Below are 26,629 nucleotides of genomic sequence, written 5' to 3' on the forward strand. Positions count from 1 at the left end.
AGTAACTCACTGACAGTACCATTCCCCCCGTCTATCAAACCTCTGCTTGGAGAATAGACCCGAGTCCCCATGTCGCGGAAACCCGGCCGCGGAGTGATACTCTCATCACGAGGGAGAAGGGTCGGGGTCAGCAGCATCATAAGAAGGTCATGTGTGAAGACTGGCAGCGGGACTTCGTCCTCGGTCCTCATGATCATCTCATCAACCAATGCAATTTTGATCGTCAGTTTCGTCAGGAAGACAGCTATGGAACTGCTAGAATAAGGTAAGTTTTTATGTCAGACTCTGTTCTGCACCAAAGGACAGGAGTGGAGATATAATTTTACGGTGATGATGAGGCGGAGTCCAGGAAAGAAGGTCACCGGTATAATTCCTGACATTTACACTCTAGTGAGCAAATGGTGGTATCGTCATATACCCACAAAAATCACAACCACTGAATGGACATGGGAATGGACATGGGTGCCAGTCTGTTTCCAGAGCATACAGCAGCCAGCTCCCGTGGGATCCAGGGGCACATAACATACATGTAACGTTATACTTTAACACAGTTGCTGGACCCATCCAAGATCACAGTGATTGGCTTTCTGTTTATCAACAAATTATGTTGATGTTCTGTAAACTGATGAAGTAACATTTTTTAGCTATGATGCAATACATAAACACTATGCTTTAAGGAATACAGAAAGCCATCGGTCTCTTCGGCTCTTGTCGTCTCGGGAGACGGTCGACAGCTTCAGTCAGGGCCTCAGTCAGTTTAATACTGGGTACTGGTTACAGCTCACTTCAAACCTTCAATGGGTTTCAAGTATAACTAAGTTAACGGTACTATTATTACTATTAGACCCACAACAGATAGTTCAGTTCAAGTGGCTTTTCCATCCATTTGAACAAAACATCAACTGAATGTAAAATTTCTGCCACTTTGATGCTATGCTGTAAGTTTCAGTTTGTAACTTTTTCCGTGTGTGTTAGTGCAAATCCTTCTGTCGGAAGTTGGTGATTTACTTCAAATCACCCGGATGGAGGCCTGGCGACCTCTGTCTCGTATCGGCCACATGGTGATCTACATCATTCACCCGGACGTATAACCTGTCGTTGTGCGAACATGTGCGAACATGTATATATATAGGGCTCCCTTGGAAATCAGTTACTACGTTAACTGAAGGGACTACCCTAAAAGATCAATAAATAAATAAATAAAAAAATAAAAAACTTTTTTTTTCCTTGGTTTGTAATTTTATTATATTAATGTTGCAATCTTGAAATATCAGGCCACATTGGCTTTTCATGGATGACATCCACGCTCACATTGATTTTCACCTTTTTTCTTTTTAAACAGCAACACACAACAGGGTTTAACAAGTTTTCTAAAATTCACTTGTCCTATTGGGCAAGTACATGAAAAATTTTGATAAATTTAAATGACATTTTTTCACAATGAATTTTCACTTCCAGCAATGGGATTCTTGTATTATTGGCTCTATTTTTCTGTGCTGACCAATGCTTGATGCTATGACTGTAATAAGCAACTAATACGTTATACATGTATATATATATTATATCTCAAAATCACACTCAGGGAAAAATCCTACTAACTTGTTAGTACTTGCACGATTGGACAAGTAGGACATGCACTTGCCCGATGGGCATTTTCACATGCCTGGGACAATCGGACTAGTGGACTTGTCCAACCCTGCACAATTGAAAGCTTGTTTCGGTAATGTGGACTATTGAAGACATAAATGCATATTCTATTGTTGTGAGGGATTGTATGTCTTGTCCCTATTCCATTGGATATTTTGACATTTGGCAGTAGTCCACCTCGTACATTGTTAATTGCTCTAGAAAGCAGAACATGTTGATGACCTACTAATGTCTTATTTATTTGTTTAATATATTTGATACTATGTTGTCTGTTCCCAAAACAGCCTCAAAAGTTTTTTCCAGTTTTTCTGTGAACTTCACATGGCCATGGTACTTTGCTTGATTGATTTTGCATTGTGCTTGTGTGGTTAAGTGGTCTGTGCAGTGTTACTTGCCACCTCTGTGTTTGTGTCAGGGGCTGGACATGACTGGAAAAGAATTGAATTGTCCATTCAGAGGGGGATACAAAGCCAGAAGCCTGTGTATGAGGGAGCTTATAAAGATAAAGAGCTTTCGCCTTATGGCGTCAAACCTCTGTGCGTAAAAGAACCCAACACACTTACCAAAAAGAGTAGTGATGACCCTATGTGCCTGGCTCTAATGAGCTGTAGCTAATGGAAAAGTGGCATACTTCATCATCATCCTAAGGTCACCTGCTTCACCTTCTTATGGAGTGATTGTCAAAATTTTGGACAAAAGTATGCAAAAAAGTGTTTACTGGTTGGGTAAGATGGTTACATGTAGCAGAGGGTGTAGTAGCAATATGAAACTAAATGGTCCAAGTTGTAGTTTTGACGGTAGTAAAAGATACTAAAAATCAAGATGCTCCCTCTGTGGGGGCATCTGTATCTTAGTCACTGAACAATGGCCCCACCTAGCTATTCTTGCAGAAATTGCACCACGTAAATGGCAAATCAAGAGACGTACTTGTTTTGTCAATTGCAGTGTTCTTTACAATCCTCTTTGATATCAAATTTGGAGAAATTTTTCTTGAAAGGGCCCATATGACAATCTATCAATGTTTCAAACAAGGCAAGCTATATTTAGACTGCCAGATACTATCTTGTACTCATGGTGCTTACTAGGGCTGGGTAGCGGTACACCGAGATTTCACTCAAGGAACTGAGCAGTGGTCATCATTTGTGCCGTGTGTTTGGAGGCTAGAGGGAAAAGATTGGCTGTCTCGTAAAGAAGGGGATGAGAAAAGAACAGGGAAGTAATGGAGTTTTGGGCTAATGAAGTGAATATAGTGTCTGATTTGGGCATGTAGATAGTTAAGGGCAGAAATCAAGAAGATGAAAAGGCATAGCATCTAACTGTAAGCATTTGCTTACTGGTATTACTCATTTGATATTCCACAAAGGTTTCTATATCATGTATCTTGTTTGTTCCATAGTAACATTGATTATTACTGCTGATTGAATATTAACAAAATCAGTTGCCAAGAGCCAAGTTTTAGTGGAATGACCAAAGTCAAATGAAGTAAACTCTATAGACTGATCCTGACTGTCCATCACAAAGCATTAGTATGCAGGTCAACTGCAAACTGGCAATTAGTGGTGTGACTAAAAGTTGTTTAAACGATGAGGGCTGGGTTGTCCAGACAAGGCAGACTGTCTGGAAGGACCGGATTTTCCATATTGGACACATATCTGGAAACATAGAAATACAGATAGACAGACACATCAAAAACAAAAACTCCATTTTTATGGAAGTAATCAGGTACACAGCTCTGTTTTGGGGTGCACAATAGTCTGTAAAGCCAGTATTTTAAGCCCTGTTTTGAACCTAATTTAGAAAAAGGCAGGGTCACGTAATACTTCGTTATAAAAGCAATAACTGCTTTCATGTTCCCAGACAAGCCAGTGACCTGTAACAGTGGAATGATTCTTCTAATAGCCAGAGTTATTGGAGTCACTGGTGCAGTACTGGTACCAGCAGTTTAAATCACATTATGAGAAAGAAAGCCGGGTGCTTGGACTAATTCAACTATTTCCAGACATTTATGTAGGAAGATTATTTTTCTTTTCAAGATTGAGCTTTATGTACAGAATTGGGGTAAGATACTCAATTTGTATTGAATACTCCAAAAAAAAGCAAGTTCCAACTGAAGTGTGGTGCTTGCAGTGCCACAGTAATTTGGGTACGCAGTTATGCAGAAATGCCATCAGTGGTGGGATGTAGGAACTTGGATTTGAAGCATTGCACCCGCTATAGGAATTGAATTTAAAGTATTGATCAAGAATATAGTAACAAATTGGGAAGAATTAGTCTTGATTTAAAGTGTGCTTGTGGGACTTGTGCCATGGTACCCATGATTTGATTTTCCTGATGCACGCAGGATATCCTATGTGTGAAATTACTAAATGATTGAATTTGGATGAGATATGGGATTTCTCTGAGTTAAACAGCTGGGCCTTCCTGTAACTTTAAAGATTCCTTTATACTCAACTTAGCACTGTAGCTTGTTGCTTTTTTTGCCAACCTGTATAATGTTTTAGACATGTACAGTACCTTTTTTCTTAACTGTGAGGTATTTTACAGCCATATGCCATTAAGCAAGTTTGCATGAGCCAGATTGTTGTCTATTTGGATGGTTGATGATCATATCCTTTCATTCACTTGTACCCTGGTTTGTTAGTTGCTGCAGTTGTTTCTATCCAAAATTGTGCCACACCTATATGTCAGATTGTTGTCTGTTTGGATAGTTGATGATCAGATCCTTTCATTCACCTGTATATCTACATGTGCCCTGGTTTGTTAGTTGCTACGGTTGTTTCTATCCAACATTGTGCCACACCCACCTGTAACATCAGATGGTAATATATGGTACTGGTATGTAGAAGAATAGGGAAAGCAAATCCAGCTGACATCCATCATGCATAATTGATTTCCTACTCTGTTGGAATTTTAAAATAGGATTTTCCTGGCCATTGACAAAGAGTAATATTCCCCAAGTGCCATTTTAAAAAGGTCTTTGAGATACAACAGACAGATAGGAACTTCTAAATGATATATTAAGTACTGTTTTACTTTCAGTGAGGGGAAGTTTATGTGTGTGTATGTGTATGTTTGCATGCATGCACACCTACATGTTTGTATATTGTGTTTTCTTTTGCTCTATCCCCATAATAGTATCAAAATCAAACCTGCCTTTACAGAGTGAGGATATTGATATTTATAGAATGTTTGCATTAAGTCTTCATGAGAATTGAAATCTGTTGGGAAGGGATATCTGTCCTTGGTGCTGGACTAATATCTGTTGGTTATCAATATCTGTCATTGGTGCTGGACTGATGTCTGTTGGTTAGTGACACCTAGCCTTGGTGCTGAACTGATATCTGTTGGTTATTGACACCTGTCCTTGGTGCTGGACTGATATCTGTTGGTTAGTGAAATCTGTCCTTGGTACTGGACTAATATCTGTTAGTTATAGACATATGTCCTTGGTGCCGGACTGACATCTGTTTGTTAGTGACATCTGTCCTTGGTGCTGGACTGATATCTGTTGGATAGTGACATTTGTCTGTAGCACTGAATCATATATGTTTGTTATTGATATCTGTCTGTGGCACAGAACTGCTATCTTTGGGGTTTTATACCTGTCCTTTGTGCTCAACTTTCATCATTTGGTTATTGACATCCATCCCTGGTTCTGAAATGATATCTGTTGGTAATTGATATCCGATTTTTCAGGAAACAGTTTTCATTTCTACCTGTTGTAAGCACATTATTTGTGGTTGAATTATTATATCACCACTCTTGTCGTGCAAGCTTCAAATGTATTTTTTTTCAGAATCATCTTCATTGAGTCTTTGACATACAAATACAAGATGAAAGACGGATTAAAATACCTAGGTCAACCCTTTTTCTGGACTAACGAGGTTCAGAGGGCGCAAGGTAATACATATTAAAAAGAACAATTGTGTGCGTCAGACTGCTGAAATACAAACTGTTTTAAAATTCTTGAAGCATATTGCACAAGAAGATGGCAAAACTAATATATTGCACTTTTTTTAATGTTACACTATTTCATGTAAGGTTACAACTATCAGCAGCTTGAGAATAGACCCAGAGGTTTTTCCCACCCAACTGTATTTCTTGCACAATATATAACATATGAAGTGCAGACTGCAAGTGCAGACTGCACACTTTCCCAATCTGCTTTTCAGCTGGCAGACTTCGCGTTCCTTGTGCCTAACTACACAGAGAGATTTTAGCTTTGAGCAGTTCTCGCTGTTTACCCATCCCCTACTACCAATTTCAATAGTGATAAGTGTAGCGTAGGTGCTGTGAATGTCAATTTCACTTAATAAATTCTCATATGTTGCCCTTTTCCTGTCCTCGGCACTACGGGTGTTTTGTTCGAAGGGTACAGTGAGTGTTTGTTTGCCCGGGTCTTGTATGGTTATGTCTGGTACAAGCGACGTGGGTAGAATGTCCGGTGGAATGGTAGAATGTGTACCCCCTGTCATTGAGGGCAGGTGTCAGGTTTCTTTCAGGTGATTTCTTCCATTGTTTCCCCACAGTTGAGGCAATGGTGCAGATCAACAGTCATCCTGACAACAGGTGGGCCACAGGGATATTAATGCCCTTGGGCCTGGGAGCAGAGAAATACCAAGGACTTTTGACTCAACACAATGGCATCTAGGCTAGATGTGGTAACAGGTTCCTGGTCCCTCTCGCTGACTACATGTATATTACCAGTGTAAAAACATCAGCAGGTATGTTACAATAGGAAGTGACAAAAATATGTCTCGTTATTGGAGCGGAGCTTCATTAATTTTGGACTGCAGTGTCTTCAACTTGCTGCACGGCTGTTCTGTAACAGTAATTTAGTTTAACTAGCTATTCCTGGATCATTGGTCACCATTGCATTATAAAAATTATGTCCGTTGCATATGATCTGTTGACAGACCGTCCTGTTGGCAACGTTTCGCAAATGAAATATTTCTTATAAATGAAAGTATTTTCCTTCATGCGCAAATCAGGTTTATAATGACAGATATGGCTGTTGTTACCTTGTTGACACCTATATTTGTCCTTTTTAAACACCAGTCTTAGATGCACCAAAATGCTGCATTCATCAGAAATGTTGTTGTTATTGTCACTGTTGTGACCGATATTTCTTCTGTGCTTTGAATAAGATGACTTAGCCACATAGGTTTAATCATGCAAATGTGACTTTACAATTGGCAACATTTGGGTGTATTGCATGAACTAAAGAATTTTAAGGGATTTGAAACTTGTATGAATGCTAATATATACTACAAACGCAAAAGCATTAATATTTTCTGGTAGGTTTGCTCTTGTGTGCATTACTAATAGATTGACTCATTTCAATAGGTACTAGTACTACAGGGTAGACATTTTCTGTCACAGAATGTATTTGATGGGATTAATTTGTTCCATGCAACACCAAGCTTGCATTTCAGTACTGTTTAGACGGTATCGGTTAGCCACCCTTTATTAACCATGTGTAAAAAACAACAACACTGTGCCAGAGACAGAAACATGGAATCAGGCAATACAATAAGATAAGATTGTTCGAGGCCATCAATAGGGAGGCGCAAGTGGAACTTTTAAAATTAATATTTAATTTTTTTTCTGTTCAGTTGTCAGTCCATCAGATGTTGTTGTAGGGATTTGCTTGGTCCATACTGCAGATGTGATCCCCACCAATGACAACATGGAAAGAAGTTACTGATTGTGTTTGGATCATGTGGATTCCGACCCTTGAGTGGCAAAGATCACAGCATTGCTAACCAGAGGCCATAATACTGTAGTTTTGGTGCAGTTGACAGAGATAACATAAAACCACTTTGAAAATTTCAAGAAGTACATTGAAATTTACCTTTATTTGCACTGTTGATAGACATGTATGCTTGACCTGCCAATGCAACTATTCCACCTAGGTTCTGCCTACTGTATCTTCTTTTCTGGAACACTGCCTAAATAGGTCAACATGGAAATCCAAGGAGCTCAGGAACACGGAGATACTATTCAAAATGAATAGAATTAGGATTATATTTCTTAAATTCAACTGTGCAGTATTATACAATAGATTTGTGCCCTTTTATGGAATGTTTGTAACATGAAGAGTGCGTGTACTGAAATGGCACAAAGACCTAAGATTTTGGAATGTGCTCCTTGCTTGATAATATTGATACTGAGGTATGGTAGGATTTTACCATGGCCATTATTGAATGAGTAAGACACTCATTTCACCTTCACTAAAGAACCCAAATATACACCTCCGCGGTTTGTATTGATTTTTGTATCATGAAAGATGTGCACCTAATAGAGATAAGACATAACCTTTGAATCAGTCCCTCTGGCATTCATTTGACTGTTTTCGTGGTCATGTGACCTAACCCGAGCCAATAGACCCCTATCATTTGCTCTTTCCTTCCTATTTTAAACCTGAGTCAGCGTCCACACAGACTCATTTTGCTGTCCTTGAGGATTGCTGATTTAGCCCAGTAGAATTTGCATACAGCTGCCAGGTGCACCCAGAGCATACAATGAGCAGTGCCAGGCAGGGGTCCAGGTGAGTTGAACCATCCTACAATGGTTCTTTGTAATCATGAAAATGCTGTCTACTGCACAAGATAGCAGCGGGAAAGGTAGTATCAGCCAGTTTATATATATTGCACTAATGATCCAATGATATTGTAAGATTTGCATCCCATGATGATTTGAAATATAGCCAGTCTAGCACGTTACTTTGAGAGAAATTATTGTTTTGCTATATAGCAAAATGTACCCTCTCAGTAGAGAGCCAATTTCTCAGTTGAGTGCCAATTAGAAGGGTGTTGCATCATCATCCTGTGACACTGGGAGCATCAAGGATCTTGGCAAGAAGAGAGCGTTATTACTAAGAGTGCTGGGAGGAAAACAGGAATGATATTGTAATATAATATCCTGTTATAATACAGATGAAGCTTTCTCCTCACTGGCTATTTATATGAGATTCGCATTGGTTTCCCTGGTCAGCATAATAAAAATATGAATTATGACTTTTTCCGAAGGAAAAAAATTATTGTTTTTTCATTATCTGCTATTCTATTAATTTGTCTGAGTTGGTCTGTGTTTATAGGTTTTCCATTAGAAAATTTGGTTTTGAAGAAGTTCTAAACCCAGTAATGTATTATTAATAAATGTCCTTTTATGTGGAATTCAGTTGTTTCACATTTTGCTGATTTTGGACTGATTAAGTTGTTGATTGGTTAGCTTGGAAGGTGCAGATGTGAACTGTACCACAGCTAAATGGCAGGGTTGTGATTAGTGTCAGGAGTCACCTGCGCCTGTCAGATCTAATTGCTGCTAGAGATGACATTGGGACACCCCATGTTTCTGTGAAAGGGTCAGACTGCTAGACTGCATATAATGATACATGTTGTAGATAGCATAGTAGATGGGGGAAATTTCAAATGCAACATACACAATGTAGGGAGAGAATGTTATGCTGTTTTTGAATGTGTGACAGACAGATGCATCACTGAGAAAGGAAGATAATTGATGATTGTTTTCTTGAATATTTATCATATCCCTCCATGAACATGTCAAGTCACAGCTGTTAGTATGAACATGTAGAACTAGAAGTATGAGGAGGTTGGACAACCTCCTACTATATGTTAAGATAGATAAGTGTGCATTGTTGATTTGGCTATTGGAGTGGATGTAGAAGTGTCCTTTATCGACTGGACAAATGATGCAGAAGTCTGTGCTGAGATATCTTGATTGAGCCAGGCAAAAATTCATTCATATATCTATAAGATATGTTACTATATTCTGGGTACAGTTTTGGAATATGAGTTTTATTTTATTACTTTATTACTTTCTGCTGAATACAGTTGCAGTGAATAATTCCAGTTCAGAAGGGTTGTTTCATTGAATGGAGATTATTGAGTTTATTGAGATGCCCTTTGTAACTACTTGTGTGCTGAGTTCATCCATTGTGTGTGTGCAGATTAAATTTCAGAACTATTTGTGAATTGAAAGTTTGATAGAAGGTGACTTCTGATATGCAATAATACAAAATTCTTTTATCTATTCATTTATTTGTTGGTTTGGCTATTCTGCATGCACAGCCAGGGCTGCCCAACTAACCCTGCTGACAGACAATGGCAATTACAAATGGAAGTTGAAATGGACAGGATTTTTAAATAAATTAGTAACTATATTTAATATTCCTACACAATCAGTTGGTTACACCTCCAGGAGGATGGAAATTATGTAACATTCCGTGATCCTGATGAAGAACTGGTATTGGAGAGGGAGAAGGGGGGGGGGGCATGATGATGAATCCTACCTGGCAAAGTTATGTTCATAGACATGTGTACAAAAATGTAGCTGCTTTGAAGTCCCATATTAAGTATGGGTGATGTATAGAAACGAGGCTAGACTATAGGTTAAGAGATGCAGTCTGAGTCTTGTTTCTAATCTAGTCATTGTCTTCCTCCACAATATCAGCGGTTCATGAGGTTCTGTCCATTAGTGCGCATCACTATAGGTAAATGCTGTGAATATTTCTTTGTAACACACCCTGCAATGATCGATTGTTGTAAAAAGTCTTTGGGGGATACATTAAATTGCATTAGTTTCATGTTTGTGGTTTTTGAGGTGACCGCTTCACCACAAACTAAAAACCACAGCAATTTTTTTTTTATTCTGTCTTCTGTTCAGCTACATCATTGACTAAGCTCAACAGGGAGCTTATTATTATCTCTGCAGATTTGACACTTTGTGCAGTGATGATACATCACTCTTGTGTGGGAATTTATCAGGATTACCTCAACATAACACTAGAACGTAAGAGACATGGATAAAGTGATGGCTGGCTCCCTGCCAACAGCCAGCTGCTGTAGGGCCCATTTTTGTTTACTAGTGTGGCTGTTGTACATAGTTGCACAGCTCAGTTCATTTTATGCACTTAATGTTTTTCTGTACGTTTATATACTACTAGTATCATTTTTTTGTGCACCACCACCTGCCGCACTAGCTATACCTTGTCTCCCATGACACGATGTGCAAAGTAGAAGGCTGAAATTACAGAATAGATTGTAATGTATGCAAGGATGCCTATGAATTCCTGTTTACCCTTTATACAGATTTCTTGCATCAATGCTACCATATATCTAACAGTGGTTAATGTCTCCATACTTGATCAGACATTAGACAACCTTCACTTTGTGAACACATCTCTTAAGTTCTCCTCTTGTGTTGAGGTAATCCTGCACGAAGTGTCAAATCTGCCAAAGTAACAGTAAATTCTGTAATTCTGTACCAGGGTGAGACTGAGGGTTTGTTGTCCCAAACCCCCCAACCCCACCCCCACCCACCCCCCACCGGTGTCTGGAAGGAGGGGAAGGGAGAAAACAGACAAAACAGATTGTGTCAAAAATGATTTTTAGGGCAATCTCTTGTTGTCTTGTAATGTTTACTAAACCCTAGCTGTACATTATTGCTATGCCTCTGAGCTCCAGACTGTGAGCTGCCAGTTGTGGCCGTCAATGTTGGTGGAGGGGATAAGATTTGTAAAGCAGAGCTGTCTGTAAGGTGTTAAGAGTAATTCACATCTTAAGAACATTAAGAGCCCTGTCACTTTTACATTAAAGCCTGGGATCATGTCTAATGGAAGGGGATCAGTGCTCAGCCCCACTGACAGTGCTTCCATTTCTGGTGCATTACCTACTCAATATCAGGTCAGACACACAGCATTGCCTTACAGCATTTTGGGGGTGATTCAGTGTGGATGGAGCACAAATTTATCTCCAAGTCACAACAGGGCGACAATTGTTTGTATGCAATTCACTTCTTGTTGTTCAAACTCACTCACTCACTATCCATGGTTAGATTATACTGCTGCTGGGTTCCCTGACGCAGGGGTAGGCAGCAGTCGGCCAGTCTTCACACTCCGCTTCCATTTGGCTCTGTCCAGTGGGTCGACCCCTGTCAGACCGCACTCCTTCAAGTCCCTGCTGACACAGTCCCTCCAGGTTTTCCTAGGTCTACCACGACCTCTGTTGCCAGATACTTTCAGTTTGGTGATCTTATTGATGCAGTCACTAGATCTTTCAACGTGCCCAAACCACCTAAGGCGGCGGGCCTGCAGCACTGAGATGATGTCCAGAATACCAAGTTTATCAAGTAAGCTAGATGAAGGGGTCTCATCCCGGGGTTTGACGCCACAAATCCATCTGATCATGGCACGGTCATTGCGGCGCAACCGCTGTAGATCCGAGGTGGTAGGTGCCCAGGTTTCACTCCCATGAAGCATGGCCGCACGTACACAGCAGTCAAACACCTTGCCACGGGTTTTGAAGGGTAGGTGCCTGGAAGTAAGGATGGGCAGGAGCTTCTTGAATTTACCCCAGGCAACGCAGGATCTGGTGGTGACTGCAAGCTCACATCCGCCACCAGCACAGAGCATGTCCCCAAGGTAACAAAAGCTGGCTTCCACGTCCAAGACCACTTCATCCACAGTGACTTGTGTTGTAGGGCGGCCATCCAGTGGCCTAGCTTCCCCTCGACACCGCGGACATGTGTAGTTCTGCACAGCTAGCAGACTCCCTCTTATGCCACAGCATCTCTTGTGGACCCAGAAGTTACAAACTGTACACTGGATGGAGTTAGCACCCACCCCGGAACGGCATACAGCACACGGGAAAGATCCAGTTTCCTTCAGTTTGTTCAGTCCTTGACCAGAAATCATGATCTTTGTCTTTCCCATGTTAACCCGCAGGCCTTTGCGTTCCATGCCCGACTTCCATGCCTTCAGTCTAGCGATGCATTCTTCCAGGGTGTCTGCGATGATTACCAGGTCGTCTGCGTACAGGAGCTCCCAGGGGACTCCAGTGCGGAATTCACGAGACAGAGCTTCCAAAACGAGGATGAACAGCAGGGGACTGAGGACAGATCCCTGGTGTTGGCGTTCCTGGTGAACGCCAACACCAACGCCGAACTCCTCGCTGTACTGTCCGTTCACTCGCACACGGCTCCTGGCATTTGCGTACATGGCCTGGATCACCCTCACGGCCCACTCCTCAACACCAAGACTTCTCAGTGCCCACCACAGCACCCTTCTGGGAACTCGATCGAAGGCCTTCTCCAGATCGACAAAGGCAAAGTACAGAGGTTTGTTTGCGGCTATGAACTTCTCTTGCAGCTGGCGCACAATGAAGATGGCATCGGTGGTGCCTCTGCCAGGCACAAAGGCAAACTGAAGGTCGTCGATGTTGACCATCTTACGAATAGCTGAGTCCAGCACACGCTCCAGTAACTTCATGACATGGTCGGTGAGCTTGAGGCCTCTGTAGTTGCCTCGGTCTAGAGCTTCGCCTTTCCCCTTGTAGAGACTGAGAATGATGCTCTTCTCCCACTCAACCGGCACAGTTCCGTTCCTGAAGACCGCTTCAGTCAGTTGTCTAGTCAACTCGATGCCCTCCTCGCCAGCTGCCTTTAGCATCTCAGCATTGATGCCAGAAGGGCCCACAGCTTTTCCAAACCTCATCTTACTCAGTGCCTTGCTGATCATCTCAGTAGTGACTGGTGGAGCAGGTCCTACAACTGGAGCAGCCTCTGGAAGCTCATCCATTGGCCAGTCAAACTCCACGTTCAAGAGCCTGTTGTAGTGTTCGACCCAGGCCTTCATCTTATCCTCGTCGTTGAGGGAGAGTTCACCTGCGTCGTTCCGAACGCACATTTCGCCTACAACATCCTGGTTGGAACGCTCCATCTGTTTGGCTACGCGGTACACATCTGCACCTTGAGGATCGATGACAGCAAAAGTCTCTTTCTCTGCTGCAGATTTGGCCAGCCAGACAGCGTGCTTAGCAAGGCGTTTGGCTTCATTGTAGGCAGTTTTTGCGACCATTGCTACCGCAGTTTTACCTTGCTTCCTAAGGGAGTTGAAGACCTTAAACCGTGCCCTTTTCTTGGACACAGCTTCTTCTACATGGTCATCCCACCACCAGGTCTCAGGTTTCCACAGATGGTTCTTGGAGTACCCACACACGCTCGCAGCCGCTTCCAAGAGCGGGGTCTTCAACCTTGACCAGAGATCCTCTACCTCCCCACCAGTGGCATCAGTAGTGACTGACTCAACTTTGGATACAAAAGTCTCCCGGAACTCCCTAGCAACAGCGGTGTCACGCAACTTCCAAGTCCGCAGCCGAGGTGTAAACTTGCGCTTACGAACTGCAGGGGTGCGTACAACAAAGTCACACACTAACAGCTGGTGCTGTCGAGCACACTCCTCACCGGGGATGACCTTTATGTTGGAGACAGCCTTTCTGAAACTCTGGCGGAAGAGGATGTAGTCAATCTGGGTCCTGTGGTTACCAGAGGTGTAGGTGACCAAGTGGGACTCCCTCTTGACGAACAAAGTGTTTCCGATGAGCAGGTCGTTTGCCACGGCAAATTCCAATATCCTCTCCCCTTCCGTGTTCCGTTCACCAAAGCCATGACCGCCATGGACCTCCTCAAACCCCTGAGCGTCCTCACCAACATGACCATTCCAGTCTCCGATAGGAAACACGGTCTCAGAGGCAGGTATCTTGGCGATGGTGCTCTGCATCTGGTCGTAGAAACGCTCTTTCTCAGCATCCGAGAGTCCGATCTGGGGCGCATAGACGGAGAGGAACGTGAAAACGGATTTGCCAATGACGAGTCGCAGCAGGAGGATCCTATCAGAGATACGCTGGACCTCAAAGACATTCTCCACCCACTTCTCAGCAAGCATGATGCCTACACCGCCTTGACCTTGCTTGTTCCCACACCAGTAGAACTTGTAGCGCGAGTCCTTTCCTTTAACAAACCGGGCTTGGTTAGCATCAAGGCCTCCGGACCACCTGGTCTCTTGCAGACAACAGAGATCCACCCTTCTTCTAGTGAGTGTCTCCACAACTTCACTGCTACGTCCCTTCAGGGTGCCCACATTCAAGGAACCAACTCTGAACTTCAAGTGGTGAAGACTTTCCATTTCAAATAGGACAGGGCATGCGCCCGTTTTATGGCCGGATGTCTTTCCTGTCGCCAACCTGTGGCCCGGTCACAGGGCTCTCACAACATCATCCATCACACCAGACTGTCAGTTTATCGTCAGCTGCCGCGATGGAGCTACCCCAGGTCAGGTAGGAGCTTTGTTTCGGGGGGCTCGTCCCTAGACAGGCTGCTTCCACTTCAGCTATGACCCCTGTCTGGCCAACTCGCTATCCCTGAGTAGGGGGAAGGGGGGGGGGGGGGTTGTCAGATCTTTTCCCTAGTCCACAAGGGATAGTTAACTGCTAGATGTGGGTTGTAGAGATGCTCAAATTCAAGGTGGGGCAAAGTAAATGCAGAAAAAAGTCAATAAAATAATAAATAAAGAAGAGTGGGAGGGGGGCGGAAAGGCATGGATATTTGGCATATCATATGATCTAACTAAATGAACAAAAACAAAAAATGAACATAAAGCCACATTAAACCCTGTCATCTACTTCCAATAACCCTAAAATTGGCCAACTAGGGACCCTCCACACAAAGGATTGAGGTAGATACACATCCCATGTGCAGGAGGATCCAAAGATGTGGCCATCTTGGATCTGACCCCTGACCCCATCAAAATTCAAGAAAACTGCACAACACATTGGTACTGAAAACATGGCTGTTACTGTCAGGTGGAAGGTTTGGGGATTGTATTAGTAATTCATCTTATATAGTCAAGGGCTAAATATCAACATGCACACACACATACACACACACACACACACACACATGCACACACACAAAGACTCGGATATATACAAATGCACATATATACACAGACATAGACACAACACACACAGGTAATAAATGTTTAGAGAGTGTAAACTTTGACATTTGGGCCATGTGAGCCTAAATATTTGACAAACTGATAGGTGTTATCTGCCAACAGTGCAGAGAGAGCAAGTCATCTGAGAAATTACACGCCCTTCAATAAAGGAGCCAACCTGACATGATTTCTGAATACATGTCCTCTATAGAATTGGTTTGAAGGGCAAATGTGCACCGAGGATAAATACATGTAGGTGACATTTTGATGCTTTATTACAACCTACAATTTTTAAGTAAGTGTAGAAATCACACTCAAGGACTAATTAATATCTGCAGTGTCTATTACACACCAGCACTTGGCAGTAGCTTATAATATACTGAAATGCTAAGGTGTTTAAAGAGAATTCTAACCTTGTCAATATTGATTCATACAACACATTTGAAATAAAGTTTGAATGTTCTAAGTCGTTATTTTTTGTCTGCAGTGCTATGTTGAAGGCTGTTCATCGGCTGGGGCTGGGTGCGGTGATCATCACAGTTCTTTCCCTGGTGTATTTCGTTCTAATGACACAATCTGTCGCAAAGCTGGTCCAACCTCGGTAAACACTTCATTTATTGTCTACAGTTATATTAAATTGGCCTTACTTGGAACTTTTGGCTGATGTGGAAAACAAAACAGCAGCTTGCACATTAGTCATCAAGCATTGTTCGCTCCTTACCTTTTCCAAAGATGCCGTCCTGTAGTGAGAACCAGTGCTGGTCCAGCCTGTGGTTTGATAAGAATGTTGACCTGATCCCATTTGCAATAGTAGTATCCAGTATCAAGGATCCGCATTGGCGCTAATTGTATTGGAGAAACAGGACAGGAAAGACAAGAAAAGCAATACAGAGAAAGGTAATGGAAACTGTCCCAGTGGCAGATTGGGATGTGAAGTTTTAAACTGAAGAGTTGGAAACTTGGGACTCAAGGTGCCATCTTGTGGAGAACCAATAATATGAACTGCTTGGAAAGTAAGGGCTGCTTTCCACATGTATAAAAAGTCTAGTTTTCTTTCCATTAAATTTTATGACTTTTTTTGTGATAGAGATAGATGGTGACAGTTAAGAGTTTTAAGTGAAATAGAAAGGAACAGAATGTTGATGGATACCACAACAATGTGAATGCATGCATGTACGTTATCAATTGATTTTGAAGTTATGATCAATGTGTCTTGATCCTGCTTGCCTTTGGAATGTTCCAATGTATAAGGAGATAAAATAAGGGGGCAAGACAGCAAGCCAGAAGTGAAAATACAAGTTGGTGTTTTAGTCTCTTAACATTTAAAGTAGTCTTAGACATCACTATTGAAATAAAGAATATTGATGAATACAGTATTTACAAACTTCTGTCTTGTCCCTTGATTTTTTTTCTTGTACTATTGGAGCAAACCTTATCTGCTTACTTGTGGACCTTATCTGCTTACTTACTGCATGCATTTGACTGAATCTTCCTGTGTATATCTCTGGCCTAATGTGCAAAATGGTCCAATTTCTTCTCTACTTGTGATGTAAATTAGAGGTACCTCAAAGACACTCTTGTCATGTCTTTTTGCCAGTTGATTGTTGAACTTTATCCTAAACTTCTCAAACGTTTACCTGAAGCTGTCATACAACAAGATCCAAACAATACAGAAGAAATTTTGTTGGAGTACTCTGAAATTCGCACTTGTTCCCTGTTGCTACAGGTCGCACAACAGCTCCAGTTTGATACACAGGAATGCATCCTTACTACAGATCTCACAGGCTTTGAACCTTGTAACTACCGTTGTGCCTAGTCACACAACCAGTGCCAAGAAGAACAATACTGACGTTAGCATAAACAGCAAAACTGTCACACAAAATGTTTCCAGACACCTGCAGAAAACCACGCCTGTGGACGTTGTGGAGTTAGGAAGACATTTTAATGGAACATGGCAACAAAATGACAAAGCCATTGCAGTACTCAGGTGAGGAAATTTTACGTTTTTTTTCTTTTAATGCAAGGTAATAATTACCCAAGAGCTTAAGACTGCATCTTCACTACAAGTGCTTTGCGGGTCTATATGACAACTCAGGTCAGGAAATTGCAAGCTGGTTAGGGCTACAATTACCAACCAATTCTAGCATAGACTCTCCCATTTCTCTTAACAAACTCTTCATTTGCTTTTGAACCATGATGAGGTATCAATGCATTTTCCTCCTGTGCATGTCTAATACATGCATCAGGAAACATGACTTTATCTGAAATAAGCCATAATATGAGGATGCCTGCAAATGCTGATTCCCCTCTCTTAACCATCTATAGTGAGTACGTGAACCTGGATATACATGTATGTATATGCAGTGTTGGGCAAGAAAAGTTTTCTAAGATATGTACAACTTAGCAAGCCAGACCTGACTCATACCTCGGAATGTTTATTAAGGAAGGTGCTATTTCCTTTTCAGGCAAGGGTCTACTGGGACATGATATACACTGTCTGCTTGTTTTTCTGGACTAGTCATTTGGCACAAACCTTGTCACCAGGAGAGTTTGTAATAATAAACTAAACAAAACCTTCTTGTTAGCCAAGTCTGGCACAGTCTGCAAAAGGTCTTCTTCCATAACACTTAACTACATTAATTTTAATTATTCTATAACAATCAACTGAGAACAATTTTCCATACAAGATGGGATGGGTTGCAAAACAGTGTAGAAAGACCTGCTAGTTGCTGTCCCAGGTAAAAACATAGACGGACAATGTTGATGAAAATGATTATACATGTTTGGTGGCAGCTATTTCTACCCATCGAGCTCTCCAATATTAAATTTGAAAACAAGATTGTTATACATGTTGTGTGATGTACTGTAAACAAAAAGATAACAATGCCAAAATGTTCCCAGCCAAGCACAGCAGTACTTTCTGCTCTCCAGGTGTCCCTGAAGACTGGTTAAAGCCCCGGTCACAAGAATCGTACGATTGACTGCGATGGAGGTTTTATGCGCGGCATAAGCGCAGTACGTCGTAAGTCGGGGAAGAATCGGAAGCAATGGTTTAAATATATGAAGCCATGGTCACAAGAATCGTAGTGCATCGTACGATGAGGTCATTAGAGCGTACCTGCGTCAATCGCAGGTAAATCATAGTATATCGGGGAGCCTCCTATGACGAAAATAGAGCTGAAATGGATTTTGAACATGTTCAAAATTTCGCTATCGTCGTAAGATTTTATTTTCCCCCAAAGCAGACTTCATTACGGCAATTTTTGTCTACTGATGAGGTTTTACATTTATGAATTTTTAGCATGTTGTGATGGTTTCAGTTTTCCCTGATATTGTCGATATTGACGAAAAGGGAAAATATATCAGTCGCAACTGCCACAATCGCAACCAGAGAACAGCGCGCCACGCACAGGTGATGCAGACAATTGTTTGATCGCTTCATGCACGTGAGTTTATAATTAGATCAAATCTCAGCTCTCGTCGGTCTTGGGTCAGTTTACCATAATCGTAATAACCATGGGAACAACTCAAACATAAAGGCAGGCTCTATGAGTCGGAAATATATATGATATAATGCTTATGATATGATTTTTGTATGATGGCATCTTTTTGTTGATAGCATATCATGATACAATCTTCGAAAGAGCCAGACACGCAGAGCCGGCAAGCAGGCCGAGATAACAATACCAGTACTCACGCTTGATTTGAACTTTTCCTTGTAATACTCTTGCTGTCATGGTCTTTTTTAATTTATTTTTACAGTTAAAGATATTATAGGAAGGTATTCAACAGCTATGTCCACATTTTGTTGGTTAAAGAAGCACAAAAAACGGTCAGACGGCTATACAGAAGAGACACAAGTGAAAAATCGTACGACGCTGGAAAAATTTTGAACATCATCCGATGCTCTGCGATGCTCTGCGATGGCTGATTTTGCTTACGATTTAGCTGCGATCCACTGTGATCATCATGCGATAGGCGTAATATGCCATCGCAAGGACGTCGTACGATTCTTGTGACCGGGGCTTAAATCAGAATCAATGTCCTCGTTATGCTATCTCAGATATTCATCTGGAATGTTACTGTAAATTTCATGCTGACCTAATAACGTCATCACTTCCTTTGCACAGCATTTATAAGTGTGCATCATCCCACTTTATATCCATTCCATTAACGTTTACAGCTTCCATTCTGGGAAATACTGTTTCAGAGTGACAAATCAAGTGAAATGGACTTGTAAAATTGCTCAGAGGTAAAAACCTCTCTCAGCATGCATCAAGCTACATGGCTGTTCATCCCCCCTGCCTGCCTAATGGTATTGCAGGTAGCATTAGCGCTGCATTGTGATATGGACAGCAATTTGAACAGGCATCAATCCAGCTTGCTGTGCTCATTCTTCTTAACCATCAGCAAGATTACCTGCCAAATGGGCAGTCTTGTTGTTCTGTTTGTGATTGACATAGGCAGCAGCTGTGTATTGTAACCCACTTCTGGCATTACAGTCACCAGGAAATGAGACCGTTAGACAGGATATTCCAGTTAAGTACATCATGATGGATTGAACCATTTTATCCATTGTATATCAGAATGGAGAATTAAAAACCTTTTATGCTTCTGAGCTGCATTAGAAAGTGCAGACGCAGGCCCGAAAGGAAAACTTTTATAATTGATTGATGACTGAGCAGTTTTGATTTCTGTCCTGCAATATCAGGAAGTAAGTTGTCTTTATTTCTTTTGGATCATATACAACACAGAAAGTTACATTGTACTTCAGTTATTTCTAGCCAATCATTATTTTGCCAGTGCAATTTTTATTCATATCTCGTATCACATTAATCTGTAATAAATTATACAATTGGTAGTAGCCTGTGTAGTGACTCCTGTCAGTTCAGACTGATTCAGCAGCCTTCGTGCAGAAACTGCTGGCAATAATTTGTTCTTAACAACGCGAGAGAAGCCCCTCCATAGGTTATAAACTTTCTGTTTGATAGACATTCACATTGATCAATGTCACTCCACTGGCAGGAGGAAGTACGTTTGTGTGGAAGCTGAAATACTCGTGCGCCAAAGTAAGCCCCTTTAAGAGTTAGTTACGAGAGGAAGCCATCTGTTGTTTGCAGGGGATTACAGGGAGATTGCCTTGTTGTCAGGTACTGATTGTGTGTCCCACCCTCCCCTAAGGGTGAACGTGACTAGAAGCCAGATATAAGTTATATAGTAATCTAGACAGGCAGGATGGGTGTCATTATGCTTGGTTGATGTTATATTCTTGTGTGTTGCTGTCACGACAGCATTTGGCGCATGAAATGAAATCCAGTTTCTTTCGCAGGCTGGGCAACCTTCATTTCAAACAGTTTTGATATTTGAATACTGGAGTGCCCCCACAACTCCATGAAAGAAGTTGGGTTTTATGATATAAACTGAAATGTCTGGGAAGGTATGGCACCTGTATTAACTCATGTATTGATTTCTAGGGAAGAGCTGTACAACTGCTGTTCTACCCAAGATGATTTCATTCTGACCCAGAAGAACACAAAAATAGGGATGACTATCCACTATGCCATACAGAAGGACAGGACCTACAGGGTCACCTCTGCACTCACCAGGATGTTGCCTAAGGTAGGATGGCAGTCACGGCAATAATTGGATAACGATACATGGTATATATGTTGTTCACAGTTCACTTATGATGGAAGCTCATCTGTGTTGGTAGTAATCATAGTACAATGCTAAATTTTTTCCAACACAAAAGTGTACACGGATCAAATTTTCAACGACCACTGCTGTCGCCTTCTTCAGGATCAATACTGATGACCAATCACTTCAAAAAGTAAAGTCATGAGATGTACAGACACGTGAACTCAATAACACGTGACCTTGTGCCACATATCTGTAACAGATGTTGAAAATTTGACCCGTGTTTACTTTTTGTTGGAAGAAATTTTAGCATAATAATAATGATTGTACTATATTTTTTACTTCAGCATGTTGAAGTTTCTTTCGGTCACCTACATGCTCTGCAGCAAGTATGAGTGGACCTTCACATTGCAGGAACTGTTCTTGATGTAAATCATATTTAGGAAGTTGAAATTTGAAAAAGTTCACATTTTGTTTTATGTATGTATTATGATGATTTCCTGCAGACCTCTCCTTTTTCTGGGAGGAGGTTCTCCCGCTGCAGTGTGGTGGGGAACGGGGCCATCCTGTCCCAGAGTGGATGTGGGCAGGAGATTGATAGAGCAGATTATGTCTTCAGGTAAACTTCTTTCTTAGGTCTGCCAGACTTCTCATAATGAATACAAATATTTGTCCTTATGACACAGCAAGATAAAAAGAGATCATTAGCCGTTTTTATATGACATGATAAACAGAACAACTGCATCCTATGATTTTTTTGCAGTACACAATGCTGTTATGTCATAATTTCTTGTGTTTTCCTGAACATTAAAAACAAGAGTACTACATCAACCAGCATAATGTTTAAAGTATCAGCAATTGCATTATGCTTTATACAAAATTTTTTGTTTTTCATTAGGTGCAACTTACCTCCTATTGGAGGCAAGTATGCTGAGGACACAGGGATAAAGAGCAATTTTACCACTGCTAACCCCATATCTCAAATATCCTGGATGTAAGTCTTGAGTTTTGTGTTTTTCATTAGGTGCAACTTGCCTCCTATTGGAGGCAAGTATGCTGTGAACACAGGGATAAGGAGCAGTTTCACCACTGCTAATCCCATATCGCAAATAGCATCAAAGTAAGTGTCATATTTTAGATAGCTTAGCATTTTTACAAGTGAGTCAGTACCAGGGTCTCTCTGTATATATCTGTGTACATATATCCCTCCCCTCCCTCTCATTTGCTCCCCTCTACTTCTTTTGCTCCCCTTTCCTCTCCTGTCCACTAGTCTCTTTTCCACTCCTCTCCTGTCATATCCACTCTCCTCTGCACTCCTCTCCCACCACTTTTTCATAACTCTCCTCTCCTCCTCTCCTCTCCCATCCCCTCCCCTCCTCTCCACTCCACTCCCCTCCACTCCACCCCTCTCTACACCACTACAATTCACTCCACTCTGCTTCTCTGCTCTCTTCCATATTGTCAGTAATGGTTTTTCCCAACATTGTTTTCTTGTCATCACCACTGTTTCAGCACCATGGACATACAGCATTTGTTTATAATGTCATTGAGCAGAATTGAACATTTGAGGAATGGGCTCCTTAAAATAGTTTCTTAAAACATTGCTTTTTGTGTGATAGCACAAATCCTAAATGCGCTAGAGTGACCAGTAGTGCTATATTTTTGATGTATTAGGCCATATTGATTTGATTATGTATATGGATGACATTCGCGCTCGCACCAATTTTCGGCCATTTCCAAAAAAAAAAAAGTTTTTGACCACACAGTGAATTGTGCAAAGCAGCTGTAAAATGAGCACATATATGCTGTAGATTGGAAAAAAAGTATCAAAAAACAGATAAATAATGCCATAGAATGCCAAAATAAATCTTAAGTCAAAGAATAAGATGTGAAAAAAAATCTATTGTTGGTAGGGGTAGGTACCAGTGCAGAAAATTTAGGTACAGGTTCCGTTCAGGTCCAGAGGATCATTTCCAGATCCGGATCTGAACCTGATTGTCTGTGGAAACTTGAGAATTTGCTATACTCAAAACAATGATAATTGGTCAATTTTGCTACAAAGGAATCTGTTTGGTGGATTATCTGACTCCCACTGGCGTTTTAAAATCCCATCTCCAAGTTAATCAAGTTTCTGTACCTTTGACTGTAGAAACTTGGTGCAAATGACTATAAACTCTACTCGACTTCGCTCTTGTTGTCTTCTTAGCCCGGTAAGACCCCAAACGCTTGCTGACATAGTGTGTCCATTTTCTAATTGGCGAAACTGGTTCCACTGATTTTTTACAGGTCTTTTTTTTCGGATCGGTCCAAGAAGAAGAAAAAAACGTTTTGCACCTGTACGATGTACTGGTCCCCACACCTAACTGTTGGTATACCATACTATGTGTGTTTAGTCCTATGTTCAACCTTCCTGACCACTTAGATTTCATACTGAAGTGAACTTTTTTTTTTGGCCAAACTTTTTTTTATTCGCTTCTGGAGTTCCCAGAGGATGTCATCCATATAATCAAATCAACATGGCCTTACATTCAGTTAATGCTTGTAGGGTGTCTAAAAGTTAGGTTACGCAAGGTAAGTCATCACAATATGTCAGTTCAAATATGCAATTTGAACATCTGCTGCACCACTAGGAAATAGTGAGACTTAACTTGAAAAGAGTTTTCTGTCAGAAAATGTCAGAATTTTGCTGCTCACATCTGTCTGTATCTAGAAATATTTCAAATGTATTCGCCAGAATTATCTCATGTATTTGGACCCCTCATGTTGTCCCCTTCCCATCATGGCATTTATGGAGATCCTGCTCTGTGGTACCAACAGATACAAGGGCCTGCGGACCCAGCAGGGAAGGGACAAGTTTATGACAGACATCAAGAAGTTCCCTGGCCTCCTCTGGGTGTCAGCTTTTGGAGTCAAGGCTGCTACAGGTACAGTGTGGTAGTGTTGGGCTTCATTAGCCAAAGCTCTTCTAGGAATTTACAGTCAGAAAAAGAGGGATGTTCAGTCACCAGTAATTCTTATCTATTCTTTGCTTTGGTGTTACACCATTTGTGGATGTTTAGAATCAAGAACATTGTTGAAGGTGCCATTATCGTGAATTACAGGTCTAGTTACTACCTGACAGTCACTGTGATAAAGAATTAGGTGTTAAGGAAATGATAGTGACTCCATGATGTGTGATGTATGCCCATCCATGTCTCAGTGACCTACATTATCAATGATAATGATCATAGTAAAATCACAATACATGGAGCATGGAGGTCATTGTATGATGGAACATGCTGATATGGCATGTAGTTCATTAACTTAGAATTTGTTATCCTTTATTATGGTATATGGGTTTTGTGATTTTGATAGTATTAATTGTTCTCTCTTCATCTGTAATAGTAGTGAAATGAAAATGACTTTGCCCCCCACCCCCTTGATTAGAAAACTGGATTTAATTCAAACTGTTTAATGACCCAAGTCAGTGTATGTTTTGTATTAATACTTTTACTAGTTACCCATGTAACTATGCTCTATGTTTGACAGGAATCTCCCAGCAAGCCTTGAGATTTGTAACCCAGAGGAGGATCAGGAACCCAGCACTGGTGTTTGGTAACCCAAAACACTTCATCAACACCATGAACTACTGGAAAGCACACGGCCTGTCCAACCGGCTGTCCACTGGTGAGGAGATATATCTTTACATCTTCTTTTTATGGCTTGCCACTGTGTGTATGTTTAAAGGAATCATAAGTGCACACAATGGAAAGCGAGAGACTTCTTAGTGCACTGTACAATTAGCCTTAAAAGGATTACCTCAGATTTACATAGTGTACATACTCGTATTCTGTAGATATCCCAAATTAGTGACTTTTAAGTCATGATTATGAGATTTGGCTAACATGCGAGGACACTGATAAGGGACAAGCTTAGTATAGCTAAGACAGGTATTCCAAATCAGTCTTCATGCCTGTTATTATATAATTTTTACTGGAACCATCCGATGTGTTTGTAAAATTGTAACACAAAGAAAGTGTACAATCATGTACCTGTTGCAGGAATGTACATGTCCAGTATGGCCCTGTCTGTGTGTGACCAGGTGCATCTCTTTGGCTTCTGGCCATTTGACAAGGATCCTGAGGACCAGCCGCTAGCTTATCACTACTATGACAAGGGCAAAGTGGACAAGGTGCACAACATGCCACAGGAGTTTCTGAAGCTGTTAGAATGGCACCAACAAGGTATAGTCAATGTTCATGTACACAAATGTGAGACAGGTAGGTGATGCTGGTGCATATCACTGGTTACTTGCCGTCAGTATGCAAGCTACCAGGTACATGTGCAAATGAAGTAGAACATGTTAGATAAATCAATCTTGTCCGCAGCATTCTACATTTGTATGGGTCAAACTATGGTAGTGTATAAAAGACATCCTGGCACAGCTGTCTACATTGTAACTCCCCTCCTTAGAGTAGTAGCTGGGATGAAAAGTATTTTTGATACATGATCTTGAGGCTGTTGTACAGAGGCTAACTAACTTAGCACAGGGAGCTGGTTTGTTTTTCAGTCTAGTTCTATACTCAGTCCAAAGCATCAAACACACTGCCAGGTTTACATTTGTCCTCCATTTTTGCAGTCTTCCGAGCGTTATACATTTGTACATACCGGTAACGTTATGTGCCATCCAATATAATTAATGTCGAGGTCTATTTTCTACATAATAACAATAGAGACAAGTATTGTTCAGTAACTTTTCATGCTTATTGTTGTCATTTTGATATCTATATCTACATTAGAATGTAGTAATGGTACTGTGAGCACGAAGTTGTTGACTGTATTTTGAGAACTAGTACAACTATGTACTTGAAGTACATCATAGCTGTGTATAGAATTGTGGCCTTGATCAGGCCAGGTTCCTCACGCAGTGTGAAGTACTGCAGCTAGTCTTGCAATGAGAGCTTGGGGAATATGGAAGAGAACTCAATCTGATAAGGAGAGTTACCAGGCAAAGACTCGGGTGCAATTTAATTATGTTTATCTTGAATGTAGTGCCTCCTGGTAGTGAGTGAAAGAGGTGCAGTTCACATAGTAATCATAGAAACATGTGCCTCTGTCAATCAGTTAAATTGTCATCAGTTTGTTTTATCCTTAGGCTAGTAAATTGTATTGTCTGAATCAGGCAGTTCTCAATAAGTTGTTAATTTTATTATCAAACTTTTATCAATATCAATGTATTCATCATCATCAATCTTTTACAATCAATAGCATAAGCTTTGGCTTTTTTTAGCAGTTAAATCAATTCTTGTATATATGATATGTAAATTGTTTTGCAAAAGGGTACTTATATATGTATGTAGAGAGAGAGAGAGAGGGGGAGGGAGAGAGGAAGGAAGAGAGAGTGTGTACTTAAAGCTAAGGGCACAACCCACCGTACATGTTATTTGTCCGTACATTTTGTGGGGAAGCCACGTCCGTCAGGTTTTTCTGAAAAAGGGGAAGGAATGGCAAGAGCAGGGAGTACGTCTAAATGCACATCTCTCGCATGGTTGCGTTAGTATATGATCCAAA

The 26,629-nt window shown here is 41.2% G+C and overlaps 1 protein-coding gene across 1 annotated transcript; it reads left to right on the forward strand.

Moving 5' to 3' along the window:
• The first annotated feature begins 52 nt into the window (after positions 1 to 52).
• On the forward strand, positions 53 to 26,629 carry LOC118414314 (alpha-2,8-sialyltransferase 8F-like). The gene is made up of 9 exons (XM_035818283.1): positions 53 to 265; positions 15,930 to 16,043; positions 17,169 to 17,429; positions 20,917 to 21,061; positions 21,586 to 21,698; positions 21,978 to 22,073; positions 23,897 to 24,003; positions 24,608 to 24,745; positions 25,120 to 26,629. The coding sequence occupies exons 1-9, from the start codon at positions 150 to 152 to the stop codon at positions 25,344 to 25,346; spliced, it is 1,317 nt and encodes a 438-aa protein (XP_035674176.1). The 5' UTR covers positions 53 to 149; the 3' UTR covers positions 25,347 to 26,629.

This window comes from Branchiostoma floridae, chromosome 4 (assembly GCF_000003815.2).
Source record: "Branchiostoma floridae strain S238N-H82 chromosome 4, Bfl_VNyyK, whole genome shotgun sequence".
NCBI lineage: Eukaryota > Metazoa > Chordata > Leptocardii > Amphioxiformes > Branchiostomatidae > Branchiostoma > Branchiostoma floridae.

Bases quoted from the DNA above. Each gene is read 5' to 3' on its own strand.
- LOC118414314 (XM_035818283.1), top strand. From the start codon at position 150: ATGTGTGAAGACTGGCAGCGGGACTTCGTCCTCGGTCCTCATGATCAT. The intron at 17,430-20,916 runs GTGAGGAAATTT...ATTGATTTCTAG, and splicing joins AAAGCCATTGCAGTACTCAG to GGAAGAGCTGTACAACTGCT. The intron at 24,004-24,607 runs GTACAGTGTGGT...TATGTTTGACAG, and splicing joins TGGAGTCAAGGCTGCTACAG to GAATCTCCCAGCAAGCCTTG.